This window comes from Oncorhynchus kisutch, unplaced genomic scaffold (assembly GCF_002021735.2).
Source record: "Oncorhynchus kisutch isolate 150728-3 unplaced genomic scaffold, Okis_V2 scaffold856, whole genome shotgun sequence".
In the NCBI taxonomy this organism is placed as follows: Eukaryota; Metazoa; Chordata; class Actinopteri; order Salmoniformes; family Salmonidae; genus Oncorhynchus; species Oncorhynchus kisutch.
Genome location: NW_022262801.1, coordinates 30,659 through 51,648, shown reverse-complemented (window position 1 = coordinate 51,648; position 20,990 = coordinate 30,659). Strand labels below are relative to the sequence as shown.

Below are 20,990 nucleotides of genomic sequence, written 5' to 3'. Positions count from 1 at the left end.
GATGTTCCCCAAGGCTGGAAGGGAGGCACAGAGTGAACCACTTTGAGAACCCCTTAATTACTACAGTACCATACAAGGTGTTTTCCTCACTTAAGAAACTATGTTTTGTTTCATCCCATTTCTCTCTCCTCCAGGTGAGAAAAGCTGTGACTGTGGTTGTTGGTGACTGGCTGCTCCACCTGCGAGACAGATACTCCTACTTCCACAAGCTCATCCCCCTCCTACTGAGCAGCCTCAGCGATGACATCCCAGAGATAAGGTACCTATTATATAGGGCTGAATTTACTGCAATTTCAATTTCGGATTGAAGGCCGTCAATTCAGGAAGTGATTTTAATTCAAAATTCAATTTGTTTTAAACTTTTGAAATAAATAGCTTCTACTCCTTGAAAATATATGCATTTTTTTCCAATTTTGAATTTTAATTTGAGTTTACTTCCTGAATTGACTGCCTTTAATTCAAAAGACTGACCCAGTCCTTAACCACCCTGCCTTTGATACCAACCATTCACTCACTCTGTCAGACCTAGGAAATATGCAGCCACAAATACACACATATTGTATCTGCTTTGCTTGTGCAGATTACTGTAGATACCTACTTCTACAGTAGGTTTGGTGTGATAGAGGGAATAGTAGCAGCCAACAAGGCTGGGCTTTTGTGTTTGTACATTGTGTGGTTATGGCATGGGTTTGAATCCTGGGTCTGCTGTGGCAGGGATGGACATGCATTATCATTATTTGTCTCTCTCCCTTCTAGTCAACGAGCTGCTGACCTGTGGAGGCAGACAGGCGCTCTGTGGGAGCAGGAGAATGAGGATGACCTGAAGGACAAGATGGACTTCCTCCTGACCCCACCTGACCTCTACCCTGCTGGAGGTGAGTTAACTCCATCACTACTACTGCAGAGAGCTGAAACAATGTACCATTTTTTAAATATATTTTTTTTACCCATTTTTCGCCCCAATTTCGTGGTATCCAATTGGTAGTTACAGTCTTGTCTCATCGGTGCAACTCCCGTACAGACTCGAGAGAGGCGAAGGTCGAGAGCCGTGTGTCTTCCGAAACACAACCCAACCAAGCCGCACTGCTTCTTGACAGAATGCCCACTTAACCCGGAAGCCAGCCGCACCAATGTGTCGGTGGAAACACAGTACACCCGGCGACCGTGTCAGCGTGCATTGGGCCCGGTCCGCCACAGGAGTCACTAGTGCCCGATGGGACAAGGACATCCCTGCTGGTCAAACTCTCCCCTAACCCGGTCGACGCTGGGCCAATTGTGCGCCGCCCCATGGGTCTCCCGGTAGCCGCTGGCTATGACAGAGCCTGGACTCTAACCCAGAATCTCTAGTGGCACAGCTAGCACTGCGATGCAGTGCCTTAGACCACTGCACCACTCGGAGGCCCGAAACAACAATGTACCATTGCGCCGCTCAATTGACATAGAAAGTGAATACAGGATCTTTGGTTGGTGAAAAAAAAAAAGTATTTACAGGGTTAAGTTTCTCACACAAAGAAGGCAGACAAGAAGAACAAATCATTAAAGAAATATATTGGATTTTGTCTCCTGCAGATACAAGGCCTTCAGTGAATGTAGCCCATTGAGGAAAGGTTAGTTAGCTACTGTCCCATGTAGTGTGTTGTCTTGATTACAATAATGGAGAAGAAAGTTGATCAGTGCATTGATACAGCCTGAAGAACATCAGTGTAAACCGTGTGATTTGTTGTTGTGGCCTTCTCTGTACAGCCACCTCCTCCTCCACCGATCTAGTTATGTACTCCTTCCTCTGAAAGTAGGTCAGACGCAGCGTGGGGTTCAGCTGCCTTTATTAAGAAGAAGAACTGTCTTCTGAGGGCATGATGTACGTCAGAGCCGTCTGGGCATGGAGAGCGGGCTGTAGGGGCTGGGGAGGGATGCTGTGCTGTCAATGATCCATCTATCCTACCCATCCATCCCCAATATGCTTCATTTATTCAGTTGTACTTCTGCTTGTTGTAGTATAGCAGGATTCTCACCCTCCTGTCTGTGTGTCCTAGTTGCTGTGAGCTGAAATACAAACTGATACCATGGTGAAATGGAGCATGTCAGTTTGAATTCCAAGCTATAGACATCATACTCATCATCTGCAGCTCTGTGCGTGGGAGAATTTGCTCGTCTTGCATTGATTTAATTGTAATATTTTTTATACACGACTCTTTAAATATTCAGTTATTCACATCATGGGGTCTTAATTATATTTTAATCAAGGGAAAGAAGGGAACAGGATTTTGTTTTAGCTTTGTTGGGACTAGGTTTAAAGGGATTTTTAATTAGCTTTGTTGGGACTAGGTTTAAAGGGATTTGTTTTAGCTTTGTTGGGACTAGGTTTGAAAGGATTGTTTTACTCTATATAACATTAGTTTTCTGTATTAAGAAGTACTGTCTTCTTGTCTGTCTTTGAGCAGACAACTTTTATACAAATCCTTGAATTATTCCTTTAGATTTGGCCGAACTAAAAAAAATGAATACGTATGAGCTACAACCATAAACCAACTATGTCCTTTTCCCCAGACTGCTTAGTCATGGTGGAGTTCCCTTTTCCCCAGACTGCTTAGTCATGGTGGAGTTCCCTTTCCCCCAGACTGCTTAGTCATGGTGGAGTTCCCTTTTCCCCAGACTGCTTAGTCATGGTGGAGTTCCCTTTCCCCCAGACTGCTTAGTCATGGTGGAGTTCCCTTTTCCCCAGACTGCTTAGTCATGGTGGAGTTCCCTTTTCCCCAGACTGCTTAGTCATGGTGGAGTTCCCTTTCCCCCAGACTGCTTAGTCATGGTGGAGTTCCCTTTTCCCCAGACTGCTTAGTCATGGTGGAGTTCCCTTTTCTCCAAGACTGCTTAGTCATGGTGGAGTTCCACACCTCCATATATTACTCATCTCTATTGGCCTGCGGGTTACGTATTCTACAGGTTATGTGTTATGTCATTAGATCTGCTCTGTCAATCATACAAGGCTCTCCTATGACAGGGCTTGACTAATAGCCAATTATTGTCAGCACTCTGCCCCCTAACACCCTCATTACTAAGACTAACTTGTGGATGTGGTGTGCAGGCTGGGTGGAGACTAGAGGGGTTTTCTGCAGGGCTGGTTCCCACCTCCCCCTTCTCTCTCTCTCTCTCTCTCTCACTCTCTCACTCTCACACATATATATATATATGTGCGTCCTGCAGGGCTGTTGCCCGCCTCCCCCTACTTCCCTTTTACACACACACGCACTCATGCACACACTCACTCTCTTTCTGGCACAAACACCCTCACTCTCTTTCTGGCACAAACACACAGTCACGACTACCCCACTCACGCACCACCCCACCCCTGTGTGAGAAGCTGGAAGGGCAGGCCATTGGAGGGACAACACCCAGCCTGTGTTGCCTCCCCAAGTGCTTATTACCACCTATTTATAATGTCTGTCAGCACTGTAGTGAGGAATGAGGAAGCCCTTCATCTCTTCATATCCCTGCTGGGTACAGGAAGGAGAGGTGATGTCCTGTCTGTCCTGTCTGACTTTCCATCCCACTCAGCAGGTGAAGACAGACAGCAGGCCTTTATCTAGAGCAGCAACCCTGCCGTTTTCCTCCTGACCTGATTTCTGTTTATTTTACATAGGCTACACTGGGAAGGCAGTTTGTTTCTATGACGTTCACACGCACTCACCACATTAGCCTGGTCCCAGATCAGTTTATGTCAAGATGTGACAATGAGTATGTCTACATGCACAGTAATAATTTGATATTAATCTGGTTATTGGCAGTAGGCTGAGTATGGCATTAGTCTTGTCAATTATAAACACCTTACTCTACTTATCTTAGGTCAACGTGGAAGTAAGCATACGCTGATGAGAATACCTGGTTTTCTGAGCAATCTTTAGAATTCTGAGGACATGTAAAGGCCTTCATCAGAGTTTTACAGCGGTGTATTAGATCTGAGCGTGCTAGTACGAGCAGTGCAAGCTTTTGCGCTAGTGAAGTGAAAATATGCATCTTAGAAAGTAGTTTTCCCACAAACGTTGTATGTCTGAATTCAGAAGTGGTAGAACGTTTATTTTGATGGGCCATTTTCTGGATTTATCTGAGTGCCATCAGGTAGCCTGATTTCAGATGTATCCATGTAAACAGGATTATTAGGGACATTGTTCTTCTTGCAAAGCATGTCAATATTTAAAACGGAGCTATTATATTGATCTGACTTCACAATAATCCTATTTTTGTGTGCATGTAACCGTACTCAATGACCCCAAGAGTTGGCAAGATGACTCAAACAGATATGGGACCAGGCAACAACCTGTGGTTGAAGTGTGTGCACTGCATCTAATCAGGTCTCTCGCCTCTTAAGTTAAAATAGGTGTTCATTCAGTATTGTTGTAATTGTCATTATTACAAATAAAGCCGGCATCAGCTTTTTTTTGGGTCCTCCAATAATCGGTATCCGCTTTTTTTTGGTCCTCCAATAATCGGCATCAGCTTTTTTTGGCCCTCCAATAATCGGTATCCGCTTTTTTTTTGGGGTCCTCCAACAATCGGCATCAGCTTTTTTTTTTGGCCCTCCAATAATCGGTAGCTGCCTTTTTTTTGGCCCTCCAATAATCGGTATCAGCTTTTTTTTGGGGTCCTCCAATAATCGGTATCAGCTTTTTTTTTTGGCCCGCCAATAATCGGTATCTGCTTTTTTTGGGGTCCTCCAATAATCGGTATCTGCTTTTTTTGGGGTCCTCCAATAATCGGTATCGGCGTTGAAAAATCCTAATCGGTCGACCTCTATTGTGTAGTGCAGATCTGGGTCAGTCTCCAACTCCACACAGTGATAATGCTGATGGATACTGGATGAGTCTCTCTCCCTGCCAGTCATAAATCCAACACGGCCCCCTCTTGTCTGAAAAGGTCAGTGTCAGACAACTGGGACACAACCAGAAACGGCTTGTCTTGTCCTGTGTGATTCTGTAGGATTGATCACCCTCTTCCCCTCTCATTAGTAGCCTGCAAAAGATAAATAGTGAGGGAGACCTGTTCATGAGGGAGGGAGGGAGACCCGCTCATAGGCTACTGAAGGAAGGTGGGAGAGCGGGAAAGCGGGGGAGAGAGAGAGAGGGAGGGAGGGAGGGAGGGAGGGAAGGCGGGGGAGAGAGAGGGAGGGTAGGCGGGGGAGACGGATGAAACATGTGGAGGCTATTCATTTAAAAATGTGTTCCAATTGCTCTGACAAGTCCCACGGTGAGGAAATCTCAATCATAAAACCAAAATGTACATGTCTGGAAAATGGGACTTAGAGTTTAGAGTAAGATGCAGTCTTCTCTCTCCATCAGCAGTATCACTGTGACAGCAGAAAACACCCGACAAATGATGTTCCCTTCTTGCCTACGGAAGTGTTTTGTTGAAAATAAATCTTGTAAAATGCTCCATCAGTAAAACTGGGCCAGGGGGCTATGGAACAGTTGTTCTGTCTCTATTTCACAGTTAGAAATAGGAGAACACAGTTACAACACAATTAACTTATTAGCACTTGTAGATGTATAGGCTGCGTTTACACAGGCAGCCCAATTCTGATCTTTTGCCAAATTATTGGTCTTTTGAACCAATCATTCAGCTCAGATATTTTGCCCATAATTGGTGCAAACGGAGCCTTGGATGTAAATCTTAATTGGTCCATTTGTGTGCTTTTTAGTAGGCTAATGCATGTTGGCATATTCATGCACTTTGTAACCCCCCCACCACCTCTCTACTCCCCCCAGTGGCGCGTCCGGGCCTGGGCTGCAGGGAGCTGGTGGTGAGGAACCTGTCCAACCTGCTTCCGGCGTTGGCTCGCGACGTGGTTGACTGGGTGGCGGGCACGCGGGTCAAGACGGCCCAGCTGCTGTATGCCCTGCTGCTGCACGCTGAGGACCACTGCACCCAGCACCTGCAGTTGCTGCTCTCCACGCTGTACCGCGCCTGCAACGACCCCGAGAGCGACGTGGTCAACAACGTGAGTGGTCGACACATAGACGCATGCTATCACTGCGTGTTCTATGTAATCCAATGGGACGTCCCTACACCATTGGAAATGTAAAATGGTTAAGGTTAGGATTTAGGGTAGGGACGTCCCAATGATTCTGGATAACACTGACCTTTATCTCATCCTAGGTGGGGTGGTCAGGTCAGGAAGGGGTAGTCCTAATGGTTGGATGAGAGTGGTGGGATGATAGTGGTTGGTCTAATGGTTGGATGATAGTGGTAGGCATAATTGTTGGATCATAGTGGAAGGCCTAATGTTTGGATGATAGTGGTAGGCCTAATGGTTGGATGATAGTGGTAGGCCTAATGGTTGGATCATAGTGGTAGGTCTAATGGTTGGATGAGAGTGGTAGGTCTAATGGTTGGATGATAGTGGTAGGTCTAATGGTTGGATGATAGTGGTTGGATAATAGTGGTAGGCCTAATGGTTGGATGATAGTGGTAGGTCTATTGGTTGGATGAGAGTGGTAGGTCTAATGGTTGGATAATAGTGGTAGGTCTAATGGTTGGATGATAGTGGAAGGCCTAATGGTTGGATGATAGTGGTTGGATGATAGTGGTAGGTCTAATGGTTGGATGATATTGGTATGCCTAATGGTTGGATGATAGTGGTAGGTCTATTGGTTGGATGAGAGTGGTAGGTCTAATGGTTGGATAATAGTGGTAGGTCTTATGGTTGGATAATAGTGGTAGGTCTTATGGTTGGATAATAGTGGTAGGTCTAATGGTTGGATGATAGTGGCTGGATAATAGTGGTAGGCCTAATGGTTGGATGATAGTGGTAGGCCTAATGATTGGATGATAGTGGTAGGTCTAATGGTTGGATGATAGTGGTAGGTCTAATGGTTGGATCATAGTGGTAGGTCTAATGGTTGGATGAGAGTGGTAGGTCTAATGGTTGGATGATAGTGGTAGGTCTAATGGTTGGATGATAGTGGTTGGATAATAGTGGTAGGCCTAATGGTTGGATGATAGTGGTAGGTCTATTGGTTGGATGAGAGTGGTAGGTCTAATGGTTGGATAATAGTGGTAGGTCTAATGGTTGGATGATAGTGGAAGGTCTAATGGTTGGATGATAGTGGTAGGCATAATGGTTGGATGATAGTGGTAGGCCTAATGGTTGGATGATAGTGGTGGGATGGTAGTGGTAGGTCTAATGGTTGGATGATAGTGGAAAGCCTAATGGTTGGATGATAGTGGTAGGTCTAATGGTTGGATGACAGTGGTAGGCCTAATGGTTGGATGATATTGGTAGGTATATTGGTTGGATGAGAGTGGTGGGGTGGTAGTGGTAGGTCTAATGGTTGGATAATAGTGGTAGGTCTAATGGTTGGATGATAGTGGTAGGTCTAATGGTTGGATGATAGTGGTAGGCCTAATGGTTGGATGATAGTGGTAGGCCTAATGGTTGGATGATAGTGGTTGGATGATAGTGGTAGGCCTAATGGTTGGATGATAGTGGTAGGTCTAATGGTTGGATGATAGTGGTAGGTCTAATGGTTGGATGATAGTGGTAGGCCTAATGGTTGGATGATAGTGGTAGGCCTAATGGTTGGATGATAGTGGAAAGCCTAATGGTTGGATGATAGTGGTTGGATGATAGTGGTAGGTCTAATGGTTGGATGACAGTGGTAGGCCTAATGGTTGGATGATATTGGTAGGTATATTGGTTGGATGAGAGTGGTGGGGTGGTAGTGGTAGGTCTAATGGTTGGATAATAGTGGTAGGTCTAATGGTTGGATGATAGTGATAGGTCTAATGGTTGGATGATAGTGGTAGGCCTAATGGTTGGATGATAGTGGTTGGATGATAGTGGTAGGCCTAATGGTTGGATGATAGTGGTTGGATGATAGTGGTAGGCCTAATGGTTGGATGATAGTGGTAGGCCTAATGGTTGGATGATAGTGGTAGGTCTAATGGTTGGATGATAGTGGTAGGTCTAATGGTTGGATGATAGTGGTAGGCCTAATGGTTGGATGATAGTGGTAGGCCTAATGGTTGGATGATAGTGGTAGGTCTAATGGTTGGATGATAGTGTTGCTATTGCAGCTGGTGAGCTCTTTCTTGGATCTTGTCTCTCTTGTTAAACATATATTCTCTGTATAGACTAACCTGGATGAATAAAGGTTAAATCACTGTTAGATAAAGAAGATAATGGTAGATATCTGCTCTACAGGTCCAGTATACAGTACCTGTGTGTTGGCTACTTCAGTTCATCACTTGCCAGATCTTTGTGAAACAAGCCGTAGACTGATGCACCATTTTAAGAAACTGCTCACAGTACTAATGACCTTCCTTCCTTCAAGTTGTTTCTGTTATTGTCATGCTCATGGCCTATTTCCATTGACATTCTTTCCACCCAGAAACAGATGTTTCAGAGCTGCTGTGGTGAATGGCTTGATCTTGATGGTCATGTCATGAGAGGACACACCTGCTGGCCTTAGAATAGACAGCAGTGAATAGTGATATATGTGTCTTATAGCCCTGAGACAGTTAGGCTGGGCTGGCCTACGGACTTGGGATGCACCTGCCCCAAGAGGAAGCATTTGATGGTTCCCCTGATCCACTGGCTGATAATGGATTATGAATTATGTTCTCTTCTGTGGTCTTCTGTTATGTTGAATTCTTTCTTTCTCTCTTATTGTCTCTTTCTCTCTAGTATTGGTCTCTGCTCTCTAGTATTGGTCTCTGCTCTCTAGTATTGGTCTCTGCTCTCTAGTATTGGTCTCTGCTCTCTAGTATTGGTCTCTGCTCTCTAGTATTGGTCTCTGCTCTCTAGTATTGGTCTCTGCTCTCTAGTATTGGTCTCTGCTCTCTAGTATTGGTCTCTGCTCTCTAGTATTGGTCTCTGCTCTCTAGTATTGGTCTCTGCTCTCTAGTATTGGTCTCTGCTCTCTAGTATTGGTCTCTGCTCTCTAGTATTGGTCTCTGCTCTCTAGTGTTGGTCTCTTTCTCTCTAGTATTGGTCTCTTTCTCTCTAGTATTGGTCTCTGCTCTCTAGTATTGGTCTCTGCTCTCTAGTATTGGTCTCTGCTCTCTAGTATTGGTCTCTGCTCTCTAGTATTGGTCTCTGCTCTCTAGTATTGGTCTCTTTCTCTCTAGTATTGGTCTCTGCTCTCTAGTATTGGTCTCTGCTCTCTAGTATTGGTCTCTTTCTCTCTAGTATTGGTCTCTTTCTCTCTAGTATTGGTCTCTTTCTCTCTAGTATTGGTCTCTTTCTCTCTAGTATTGGTCTCTGCTCTCTAGTATTGGTCTCTGCTCTCTAGTATTGGTCTCTGCTCTCTAGTATTGGTCTCTTTCTCTCTAGTATTGGTCTCTTTCTCTCTAGTATTGGTCTCTTTCTCTCTAGTATTGGTCTCTTTCTCTCTAGTATTGGTCTCTGCTCTCTAGTATTGGTCTCTGCTCTCTAGTATTGGTCTCTGCTCTCTAGTATTGGTCTCTGCTCTCTAGTATTGGTCTCCTGCTCTCTAATATTGGTCTCTTTCTCTCTAGTATTGGTCTCTTTCTCTCTAGTATTGGTCTCTTTCTCTCTAGTATTGGTCTCTTTCTCTCTAGTATTGGTCTCTTTCTCTCTAGTATTGGTCTCTTTCTCTCTAGTATTGGTCTCTTTCTCTCTAGTATTGGTCTCTTTCTCTCTAGTATTGGTCTCTGCTCTCTCGCTAATCTTTGCTCTATCAATTCAATGTGTTTTATTGGTGTGAAATACACTCTGTAATATTGGCAAATCATTCCATAAACTATAGTATCCCCTGTCTCTCTCTGCAGTGTCTGAGGTCTGCCAAGCTGCTGGGGACCTTTGTCAGCCCTGAGGTCTTCCTCAAGCTGCTCCTGGTCCACTTGGAGACCCCTTCCTCCTCCTCCTCCCCCCACACCCCCCTCATGGTCCTGGCTGCCGTGCTGGGGGGCTGCTCCGGGGAGCTCTTGAAACCACACCTCCAGAAGATCGCTGATACGCTGGTCCAACCAGACGTCTGCCAGGAGTACCAGCAGGTGAGTCTATGACCCTTGACCTATGGGTATGGGCTGGGAATTGGGGGGAAAGGTAAATGTCATAACTACAGGTCCAGGATCACATCATTATCCACATGAATGGTCTGTGGTTAGGGGTAACTTCTGATAGTTCACATCTCAATGGGTTGTTTCCTCTGTTATATTTGAGACTTCAGCCAGGTCTGGTGAAGTTGGCATATAGACCGAGAGATGAAACGGTACCCTTTCTGAGACACTTAGTTTTCACCCGAAAACTGTATTAAGATAAGATGCATTAAAGCTTTTATAGGGATAACTGTGCTGTGAGGTCAGGGGGTTCACCTTGGAGTACATCACAAAATACTGACTCCACTAACGGCCACTGAGCAAGGCACATGTTGTTTTCACCAACCTTTCATTTAATTTCAACTGCTAGAGTCCTCTCGTAACCCTAAACCAACGAGAGAGACACAGGCGGGGAGAGAGGGAGACACAGGCGGGGAGAGAGGGAGACACACAGACGGGGAGAGAGGGAGACACAGACTGGGAGAGAGGGAGACACAGGCGGGGAGAGAGGGAGACACACAGACGGGGAGAGAGGGAGACACACAGACGGGGAGAGAGGGAGACACACAGACGGGGAGAGAGGGAGACACACAGACGGGGAGAGAGGGAGACACACAGACGGGGAGAGAGGGCGACACAGGCGGGGAGAGAGGGCGACACAGGCGGGGAGAGAGGGAGACACAGGCGGGGAGAGAGGGAGACACAGGCGGGGAGAGAGGGAGACACAGGCGGGGAGAGAGGGAGACACACAGGCGGGGAGAGAGGGAGACACACAGGCGGGGAGAGAGGGAGACACAGGCGGGGAGAGAGGGAGACACAGGCGGGGAGAGAGGGAGACACACAGGCGGGGAGAGAGGGAGACACACAGGCGGGGAGAGAGGGAGACACACAGGCGGGGAGAGAGGGAGACACACAGGCGGGGAGAGAGGGAGACACACAGGCGGGGAGAGAGGGAGACACACAGGCGGGGAGAGAGAGAGAGAGAGAGAGAGAGAGAGAGAGACATACAGACAAATGGAGTGAGAGACAGAGAGAGAGAGACAGATGGAGAGCGAGAGACAGAGAGATAGAGAGAGCGAGAGACAGAGAGATAAAGGGAGACACAGACAGAGAGAGAGAGAGACAGAGAGATAAAGGGAGAGAGAGAACAACATCCCTAATGTCTCAGTGGAAAAGGGAAAAGTAAAAGACCAGAGCAGCTCTTTCCTCCCCTTCCTCTCCTCTGGTGTCCCACATTTAGTTTACCTTTGATATTAAAATAACATTTCTCTGGCTGCGAAGGACGGAGGGGGCTATTTTCACACATGCACTCACACTGCTGGCTGCAATGAGTCACCCGTACCCATAACCCCCCCTGAGGGGCTCAGAATAATTTCCTCTGGAGGGGATGATAATAATAAAATATTAATTTCTCCTGACCTCTGCGTGTCTGGGTTGACCCCCCTCCCCCCTCGCCCCCCTGGTCATTTCAGAAAAGACACATGGGGGCAACCCGTTTAGAAAAATAATAATAGCCCGTTTTCAACACTCACTGTGTGTGGAAGAGAGCAACGTAGAGCCCCCACCCTGTTACCAACCACTGCCCCCCAACCCCCTTTAAAGCACTGAGATTCCAACATTTCAAAGAGGGTCAGGGTCCCGGTGACAGACAGACAGGAGGGGAAATGGAGCCCTTCTCCACCCCTCCTCTAGCAGGGGTCAAGCCAGAGCACGATGGACACAGATGGAGACAGACCTTCTGGTCCCTGGTCTGTCTGTCTCAATAAAGATCATCAGAAGTTAGTTTCTGTGGGTACTGAAGGGAAGCAGTACAGTACAGTGCAGTGCTGGGTAGTTAAAGATCAGGGTCAGCAGTACAGTGCTGGCTGGGTAGTTAAAGATCAGTGTCAGCAGTACAGTACAGTGCAGTGCTGGGTAGTTAGAGATCAGTGTCAGCAGTACAGTGCTGGCTGGGTAGTTAAAGATCAGGTTAGCAGTACAGTGCAGTGCTGGGTAGTTAAAGATCAGGGTCAGCAGTACGGTGCTGGCTGGGTAGTTAAAGATCAGGGTCATCAGTACAGTGCTGGCTGGGTAGTTAAAGATCAGGGTCAGCAGTACAGTGCTGGCTGGGTAGTTAAAGATCAGTGTCAGCAGTACAGTACAGTGCAGTGCTGGGTAGTTAGAGATCAGTGTCAGCAGTACAGTGCTGGCTGGGTATGTGAAGAGCAGGGTCAGCAGTACAGTGCTGGCTGGGTGGGTAGTTAAAGATCAGTGTCAGCAGTACAGTGCAGTGCTGGGTAGTTAAAGATCAGTGTCAGCAGTACAGTACAGTGCAGTGCTGGGTAGTTAGAGATCAGTGTCAGCAGTACAGTGCTGGCTGGGTATGTGAAGAGCAGGGTCAGCAGTACAGTGCTGGCTGGGTGGGTAGTTAAAGATCAGTGTCAGCAGTACAGTGCAGTGCTGGGTAGTTAAAGATCAGGGTCAGCAGTACGGTGCTGGCTGGGTAGTTAAAGATCAGGGTCAGCAGTACAGTGCTGGCTGGGTAGTTAAAGATCAGGGTCATCAGTACAGTACAGTGCTGGCTGGGTAGTTCGAGATCAGGGTCATCAGTACAGTGCTGGCTGGGTAGTTCGAGATCAGGGTCATCAGTACAGTGCTGGCTGGGTAGTTCGAGATCAGGGTCATCAGTACAGTGCTGGCTGGGTAGTTAAAGATCAGGGTCATCAGTACAGTGCTGGCTGGGTAGTTAAAGATCAGGTTAGCAGTACAGTGCTGGCTGGGTAGTTAAAGATCAGGGTCAGCAGTACAGTGCTGGCTGGGTAGTTAAAGATCAGGGTCATCAGTACAGTACAGTGCTGGCTGGGTAGTTCGAGATCAGGGTCATCAGTACAGTGCTGGCTGGGTAGTTTGAGATCAGGGTCATCAGTACAGTGCTGGCTGGGTAGTTAGAGATCAGGGTCATCAGTACAGTGCTGGCTGGGTAGTTAAAGATCAGGGTCATCAGTACAGTGCTGGCTGGGTAGTTAGAGATCAGTGTCATCAGTACAGTGCTGGCTGGGTAGTTAAAGATCAGGTTAGCAGTACAGTGCTGGCTGGGTATGTAAAGAGCAGGGTCAGCAGCACAGTGCTGGCTGGGTATGTAAAGAGCAGGGTCAGCAGTACAGTTCTGGCTGGGTATGTAAAGAGCAGGGTCAGCAGTACAGTGCTGGCTGGGTATGTAAAGAGCAGGGTCAGCAGTACAGTTCTGGCTGGGTATGTAAAGAGCAGGGTCAGCAGTACAGTTCTGGCTGGGTATGTAAAGAGCAGGGTCAGCAGTACAGTGCTGGCTGGGTATGTAAAGAGCAGGGTCAGCAGTACAGTGCTGGCTGGGTATGTAAAGAGCAGGGTCAGCAGTACAGTGCTGGCTGGGTATGTAAAGAGCAGGGTCAGCAGTACAGTTCTGGCTGGGTAGCTAAAGGGACATTTTAAAAAAATGTCAACTTCATATTCATCATCTCCAGCACCACCCCAACATCAACATCTGTGAAAATTGTGTGTTTCTATATTTTGTAGTAAAAAAAGATTGAGGAACATAAGTGTTTCCAATGACATCATCAACAAATTGGTAGACAATTAGTGGAAATGCCTACTCATAATTGGTTAAAATCACAAGGTGCACACCGATGATGTCATTGGAAACACTTATCTTCCTCAATCTTTTTTTACTACAAAATATAGAAACACACCATTTTCACAGATGTTGATGTTGGGGTGGTGCTGGAGATGATGAATATAAAGTAGAAAAATTGTGAAATTCCCCTTTTAAAGAGCAGGGTTACCAGAACAGACCGACACACCTGCAGTATTCTTTGAAAACAACCAGGCCAGACACACAGAGCAGGGCCAAACCAGAGAGGGCCAGGCAGGCCACCATTGGGCTGTAAATAACATGAGAGAGAAGGGAGAGGAGCATCTGGGTTCCTAAAGACACACACCAAGCACACACACACACACGGAGCAGTGCAGACCCAGAGCAGACCCAGAGCAGAGCAGACCCAGAGCAGAGCAGACCCAGAGCAGAGCAGACCCATAGCAGAGCAGACCCATAGCAGAGCAGACCCAGAGCAGAGCAGACCCAGAGCAGTGCAGACCCAGAGCAGTGCAGACCCAGAGCAGACCCAGAGCGGAGTGGACAGACAGACACAGATAGACAGGTAGGCAGACAGTCAGAAAGACGGACAGAGCAGAACAGACAGACAGGTTGGCAGACATACACACAAACACACACCAAGCATGCAAGTAAGTACAGGCAGACACCGACAGGCAGACACCGACAGGCAGACACCGACAGGCAGACACCGACAGGCAGACACCGACAGGCAGACACACACTCCCATACAGTCACACCTACATTGGATGAACATACTATAGAGAAAGTCAGTGTACAAATAGTTGGGAGTGTGGGTGGATGACAAGCTGAGCTTCACTGTTCATGTGGAGAACTTGATAAGGACGCTCAAGCTGAAAATAGGGTTTTATTACTGGCATACGGCTTGTTTTTCCTCTGAAGGCCAGGCAGGAGCTGGTACGATGTACAGTACCTGTCAAAAGTTTGGACACCTACTCATTCAAGGATTTTTCTTTATTTTTACTATTTTCTACATTACAGAATAATAGGGAAGACATCAAAACTATGAAATAACACATATGGAATCATGTAGTAACCAAAAAAGTGTTAAACAAATCAAAATCTATTTATATTTGAGATTCTTCTAAGTAGCCACCCTTTGCCTGGATGACAGCTTTGCACACTCTGGCATTCTGTCAACCAGCTTCACCTAGATGCTTTTACAAAAGTCTTGAAGGAGTTCCCACATATGCTGAGCACTTGTTGGCTGCTTTTTCTTCACTCTGCGGTCTAACTCATCCCAAACCATCTCAATTGGGTTGAGGTTGGGTGATTGTGGAGGCTAGATCATCTGATGCAGCACTCCATCACTCTCCTTCTTGGTCAAATAGCCCTTACACAGCCTGGAGGTGTGTCAAATCAAATGTTATTGGTCACATACACATGGTTAGCAGTCGCGAGTCTAGCGAAATTCTTCTGCTTTTAGATCTGACAGTGCAGCAGTATCTAACAGGTAATATCTAACAAATTCCACAACTAAACCTAATACACACAATCTAATAAAGGAATGGGATGAGAATATATAAGTATAAAATATATAGATGAGCAGTGACAGAGCAGCTAAGATGCAATAGATAGTGAAGGATAACAGTACATATGAGATGAGTAATGCGAGATATGTAAACATTCCTAAAGTGGCATTATTAAAGTGACTAGTGTTCCATTTATTAAAGTGGCCAATGATATCAAGTCTCTAGGTAGGCAGCTGCCTCTGTGCTAGTGGTGGCTGTTTAACAATCTGATGGCCTTGAGATTGAAAAACAGCTTCTCTGTCCCAGCTCTGATGCACCTGTACTGACCTCACCTTCTGCATGATAGCAGGGTGAACAGGCAGTGGCTCGGGTGGTTGTTGTCCTTGATTATCTTTTTGGCCTTCCTATGACATCGGGTGGTGTAGGTGTCCTAGAGGGCAGGTAGTTTGCCCCCGGTGATGCGTTGTGCAGACAGCACCACCCTCTCGAGAGCCCTGCGGTTGTGGGCGGTGCAGTTGCCGTACCAGGTGGTAAAACAGCGCGACAGGATGCTCTCAATTGTGCATCTGTAAAAGTTAGAAGGGTTTTCGGTGACAAGCCACGTTTTTTCAGCCTCCTGAGGTTGCGCCTTCTTCACCACACTGTCTGTGTGCTTGGACCATTTCAGAGATACAGAGGAACTTCCACCTTCTCTACTGTGGTCTCGTCGATGTGGATAAGGGGATGCTCCCTTTGCTGTTTCCTGAAGTCCATGATCATTTCTTTTGTTTTGCTGACATTGAGTGAGAGGTTATTTTACTGACGCTACACTTCGAGGGCCCTCACCTCCTCCCTGTAGGCTGTCTTGTCTTGTCATTATTGGTAGGCAAACCTACCACTGTAGGGTTGTCTGCAAACTGATGATTTAGTTGGAGGCGTGCATGGCCACGCAGTCGTAGGTGAACAGGGAGTACAGGAGGGGGCTGAAAATGCACCCTTGTGGTGCCCCAGTGTTGAGGATCAGCGGAGTGGAGATGTTGTTTCCTACCTTCATCACCTGGGGGCAGCCAATCAGGAAGTCTAGGACCCAGTTTCACAGGGCGGGGATCGAGAGCCAGGGTCTCAAGCTTAATTGTGAGTTTGGAGGGTAGAATGCTGAGCTGTCGTCCATGAACAGCATTATTACATATGTATCCTCTTGTCCAGGTGGGATCAGGCAGTGTGGTGGCGATTGCATCGTCTGTGGACCTATTGGGGCGGTAAGCAAATTGGAGTGTGTCTAGGGTGTCAGGTAAGGTGGAGGTGATATGGTCCTTGACTAGTCTCTCAAAGCACTTCATGATGACGGAAGTGAGTGCTACAGGGCAATAGTCATTTAGTAGAGTTACCTTTGCTTTCTTGGGAACAGGAACAATGGTGGCTATCTTGAAGCAAGTGGTGACAGCAGACTGGGATAGAGATTGATTGAATATGTCCGTCAACAGTTGAAGCCAGAAGTTTACATACACCTTAGCCAAATACATTTAAACTCAGTTTTTCACAATTCCTTACACTTATAATTCCCTGTTTTGGGTCAGTTAGGATCACCACTTTATTTTAAGAATGTGAAATGTCAGAATAATAGTAGAGTGATTTTTATTTCAGCTTTTATTTCTTTCATCACATTCCCAGTGGGTCAGAAGTTTACATACACTCAATTAGTATTTGGTAGCATTGCCTTTAAATTGTTTAACTTGGGTCAAATGTTTTGGGTAGCCTTCCACAAGCTTCCCACAATAAGTTGGGTGAATTTTGGCCCATTCCTCCTGACAAAGCTGGTGTAACTGAGTCAGGTGGGTAGGCCTCCTTGCTCGCACAAGCTTTTTCAGTTCTGCCAAAAATGTTCAATTGGATTGAGGTCAGGGCTTTGTGATGGCCACTCCAATACTTTGACTTTGTTGTCCTTAGGCCATTTTGCCACAACTTTGGAATTATGCTTGGGGTCATTGTCCATTTGGAAGACCCATTTGCGACCAAGCTTTAACTTCCTGACTGATGTCTTGAGATGTTGCTTCAATATATCCACATAATTTTCATTCCTCATGACGCCATCTATTTTGTGATGTGCACCAGTCCCTCCTGCAGTAAAGCACCCCCACAGCATGATGCTGCCACCGCCATGCTTCACGATTGGGATGGTGTTCTTCGGCTTGCAAGCCTCCCCTTTTTCCTTCAAACATAACGATGGTCATTATGGCCAAACAGTTCTATTTTTGTTTCATCAGACCAGAGGACATTTCTCCAAAAGGTATGATCTTTGTCCCCATGTGCAGTTGCAAACCGTAGTCAGGCTTTTTTATGGCGGTTTTGGAGCAGTGGCTTCTTCCTTGCTGAGCGGCCTTTCAGGTTATGTCGATATAGGACTTGTTTTACTGTGGATATAGATACTTTTGTACCTGTTTCCTCCAACATCTTCACATGGTCCTTTGCTCATTTTCTGGGATCGATTTGCACTTTTCGCACCAAAGTACGTTCATCTCTAGGAAACAGAACGCGTCTCCTTCCTGAGCGGTATGGCAGCTGCGTGGTCCCATGGTGTTTATGCTTGCGTACTATTGTTTGTACAGATGAACGTGCCTTCAGGCGTTTGGAAATTGCTCCCAAGGATGAACGAGACTTGTGGAGGTCTCCATTTTTTTTCCTGAGGTCTTGGCTGATTTCTTTTGATTTTCCCATGATGTCAAGCAAAGAGTCACTGAGTTTGAAGGTAGGCCTTGAAGTACATCCACAGGTAGACCTCCAATTGACTCAAATTATGTCAATTAGCCTATCAGAAGCTTCTAAAGCCATGACATCATTTTCTGGAATTGTCCAAGCTGTTTAAAGGCACAGTCAACTTAGTGTATGTAAACTTCTGACCCACTGGAATTGTGAAATAGGGAACTATAAGTGAAATAATCTGTCTGTAAACAATTGTTGGAAAAATTACTTGTGTCATGCACAAAGTAGATGTCCTAACCTACTTTGCAAAATTACAGTTTGTTAACAAGAAATGTGTGGAGTGGTTGAAAAATTAGTTTTAATGACTCCAACCTAAGTGTATGTAAACTTCTGACTTCAACTGTATACGGAGGGATATACACGGCTGTGACTATAAACGAGGAGAGTTCTCTTAGGAGATAATACGGTCAGCATTTGGGTGTGAGGAATTCTAGGCAGGTGAACAAAAGGACCTGAGTTCTTGTATGTTGTTACAATTGCACCATGAGTAATTAATCGTCGGTGTTTGGTCATTGTCCTGTTGAAAGGCAAATGATCGTCCCGCTAAGCGCAAACCAGATGGATGGGATATCGCTGCAGAATGCTGTGGTAGTCATGCTGGTTAAGTGTACCCTGAATTCTAAATAAATCACAGACCGTGTCACCAGCAAAGCACCATCACACCTCTTCCTCCATGCTTCACGGTGGGAACCACACATGCGGACATCATCTGTTCACCTACACTGCGTCTCACAAAGACACGGCGGTTGGAAACAAATCTCTCAAATTTGCACTCATCAGACCAAAGGACAGATTTTCACATTCTAATGTCCATTGCTCGTGTTTCTTGGCCCAAGCAAGTCTCTTCTTATTATTGGTGTCCTTTAGTAGAGGTTTCTTTGCAGGAATTCAACCATGAAGGCCTGATTCACGCAGTCTCCTCTGAACAGTTGATGTTGAGATTAGAGGTCGACCGATTAATCAGCATGATTAATTTGGGCCAATTTCAAGTTTTCATAACAATCGGTAATCAGCCTTTCTGGATGCCGGTTTTGGCCGATTACATTTCACTCCACGAGGAGACTGAGTGGCCATCTGTTACGCAAGTGCAGCATCAAAAGGACCTTGTGGCTGCAATGAGGCAAGGTAAGTTGCTAGCTGGCATTAAACTTATCTTATAAAAAGCAATCAATCTTAACATTCTCACTAGTTAACTACACATGGTTGATGATATTACTAGTTTAACTAGCTTGTCCTGCGTTGCATATAATCAGTGCGGTGCCTGTTAATTTATCATCGAATCACAGCCTACTTCACCAAACGGGTGATGATTTAATAAAAGCGCATTCGTGAAAAAAGCACAATCATTGCACAAATGTACCCAATAATAAACATCAATGCCTTTCTTAAAATGAATACACTGTTAACATGCATTTATTTTAACTAGGGAAATGGTGTCACTTTTCTTGCTTTCAGTGCAAGCAGAGTCAGAGTATATGCAACAGTTTGGGCTGCCTGGCTCGTTGCGAACTGGGTTTCTTCCTAACAAAGACTGTACATAATTATGACATAACATTGAAGCTTGTGCAATGTAACAGCAATATTTAGACTTAGGGTTGCCACCCATTCGACAAAATACAGAATGGCTCTGTATTTCACTGAAAGAATAAACGTTTTGTTTTCGAAATGAAAGTTTCCAGATTTAACCATATTAATGACCAAAGGCTCGTATTTCTGTGTGTTATTATATTATAATTAAGTCTATGATTTGATATTTGATAGAGCAGTCTGACTGAGCGGTGGTAGGCAGCAGCAGGCTCGTAAACATTCATTCAAACAGCCCTTTACTGCGTTTGCCAGCAGCTCTTAGCAATGCTTGAATCACAGCGCTGTTTATGACTTCAAGCCTATCAACTCCCGAGATTAGGCTGGCAATACTAAAGTGCCTATAAGAACATCCAATAGTCAAAGGTATATGAAACACAAATTGTATAGAGAACAATAGTTGACGCGTCATAATTCCTATAATAACTACAACCTAAAACTTCTTAACTGGGAATATTGAACCACCAGCTTTCATATGTTCTGTGCAAGGAACTGAAACGTTAGCTGTTTTACATGGCACATATTGCACTTTTAGCTTCTTCTCCAACACTGTGTTTTTGCATTATTTAAACCAAATTGAACATGTTTCATTATTTATTTGAGACTAAATAGATTTTATTGATGTATTATGTTAAGTTAAAATAAAAGGTTCAGTGTTCATTCTGTATTGTTGTAATTGTCATTATTACAAATATAAATCAAAATCGGCCTATTAATCGGCATCAGCTTTTTTGGGTCCTCCAATAATCGGTATCGGTATTGAAACATCATAATCGGTCGACCTCTAGCTGAGATGTGTCTGTTACTTGAACTCTGTGAAGCATTTATTTGGGCTGCAATTTCTGCAGCAGAGGTAACTCTGGATCTTCCTTTCCTATGGCGGTCCTCATGAGAGCCAGTTTCATCATAGCGCTTGATGGTTTTTGCGACCGCACTTGAACAAACTTCAAAGTTCTTGAAATGTTCCATGTTGACTGACCTTCATGTCTTAAAGTAATGACGGAGTGTCGTTTCTCTTTGCTTATTTGAGCTCTTGGTCTTTTACCAATTAGTGCTGTCTTCTGTATACCCCCTACCTTGTCACAACACAACTGATTGGCTCAAACGCATTAAGAAGGAAAGAAATTCCACAAATGAACTTTTTTTAGAAGGCACACCTGTTAATTGAAATGCATTCCAGGTGACTACCTCATGAAGCTGGTTGAGAGAATGCCAAGAGTGTGCAAAGCTGTCATCAAGGCAAAGGGTGGCTGTTTGAAGAATCTGTTTGTTTAACACTTTTTTGGTTACTACATGATTCCATGTGTTATTTCATAGTTTTGATGTCTTCACTATTATTCTACAATGTAGAAAATAGTACAAATAAAGAAAAACCCTTGAATGAGTAGGTGTTGTAAAACTTTTGGCCAGTAGTGTTTGCAGGCCTCTACCTTGAGAGCACTTGATTCAGTATATCATGCAGCTCTAAGGTTCTTTACCAATCTAAAACGTTGGTG

The 20,990-nt window shown here is 45.4% G+C and overlaps 1 protein-coding gene across 3 annotated transcripts in view; it reads left to right on the top strand.

Moving 5' to 3' along the window:
• Window positions 1-20,990, top strand: part of LOC109876188 (dynein assembly factor 5, axonemal-like) — a 50,588-nt gene that overhangs the window by 8,220 nt on the left and 21,378 nt on the right. For all 3 annotated transcript variants that reach the window (XM_031816704.1, XM_031816705.1, XM_031816706.1), the window contains exons 3-6: window positions 135-259; window positions 757-875; window positions 5,757-5,989; window positions 9,784-10,008. In XM_031816704.1, the coding sequence (XP_031672564.1) occupies window positions 135-259; window positions 757-875; window positions 5,757-5,989; window positions 9,784-10,008 (702 nt within the window). The remainder of the gene's footprint in view (window positions 1-134; window positions 260-756; window positions 876-5,756; window positions 5,990-9,783; window positions 10,009-20,990) is intronic.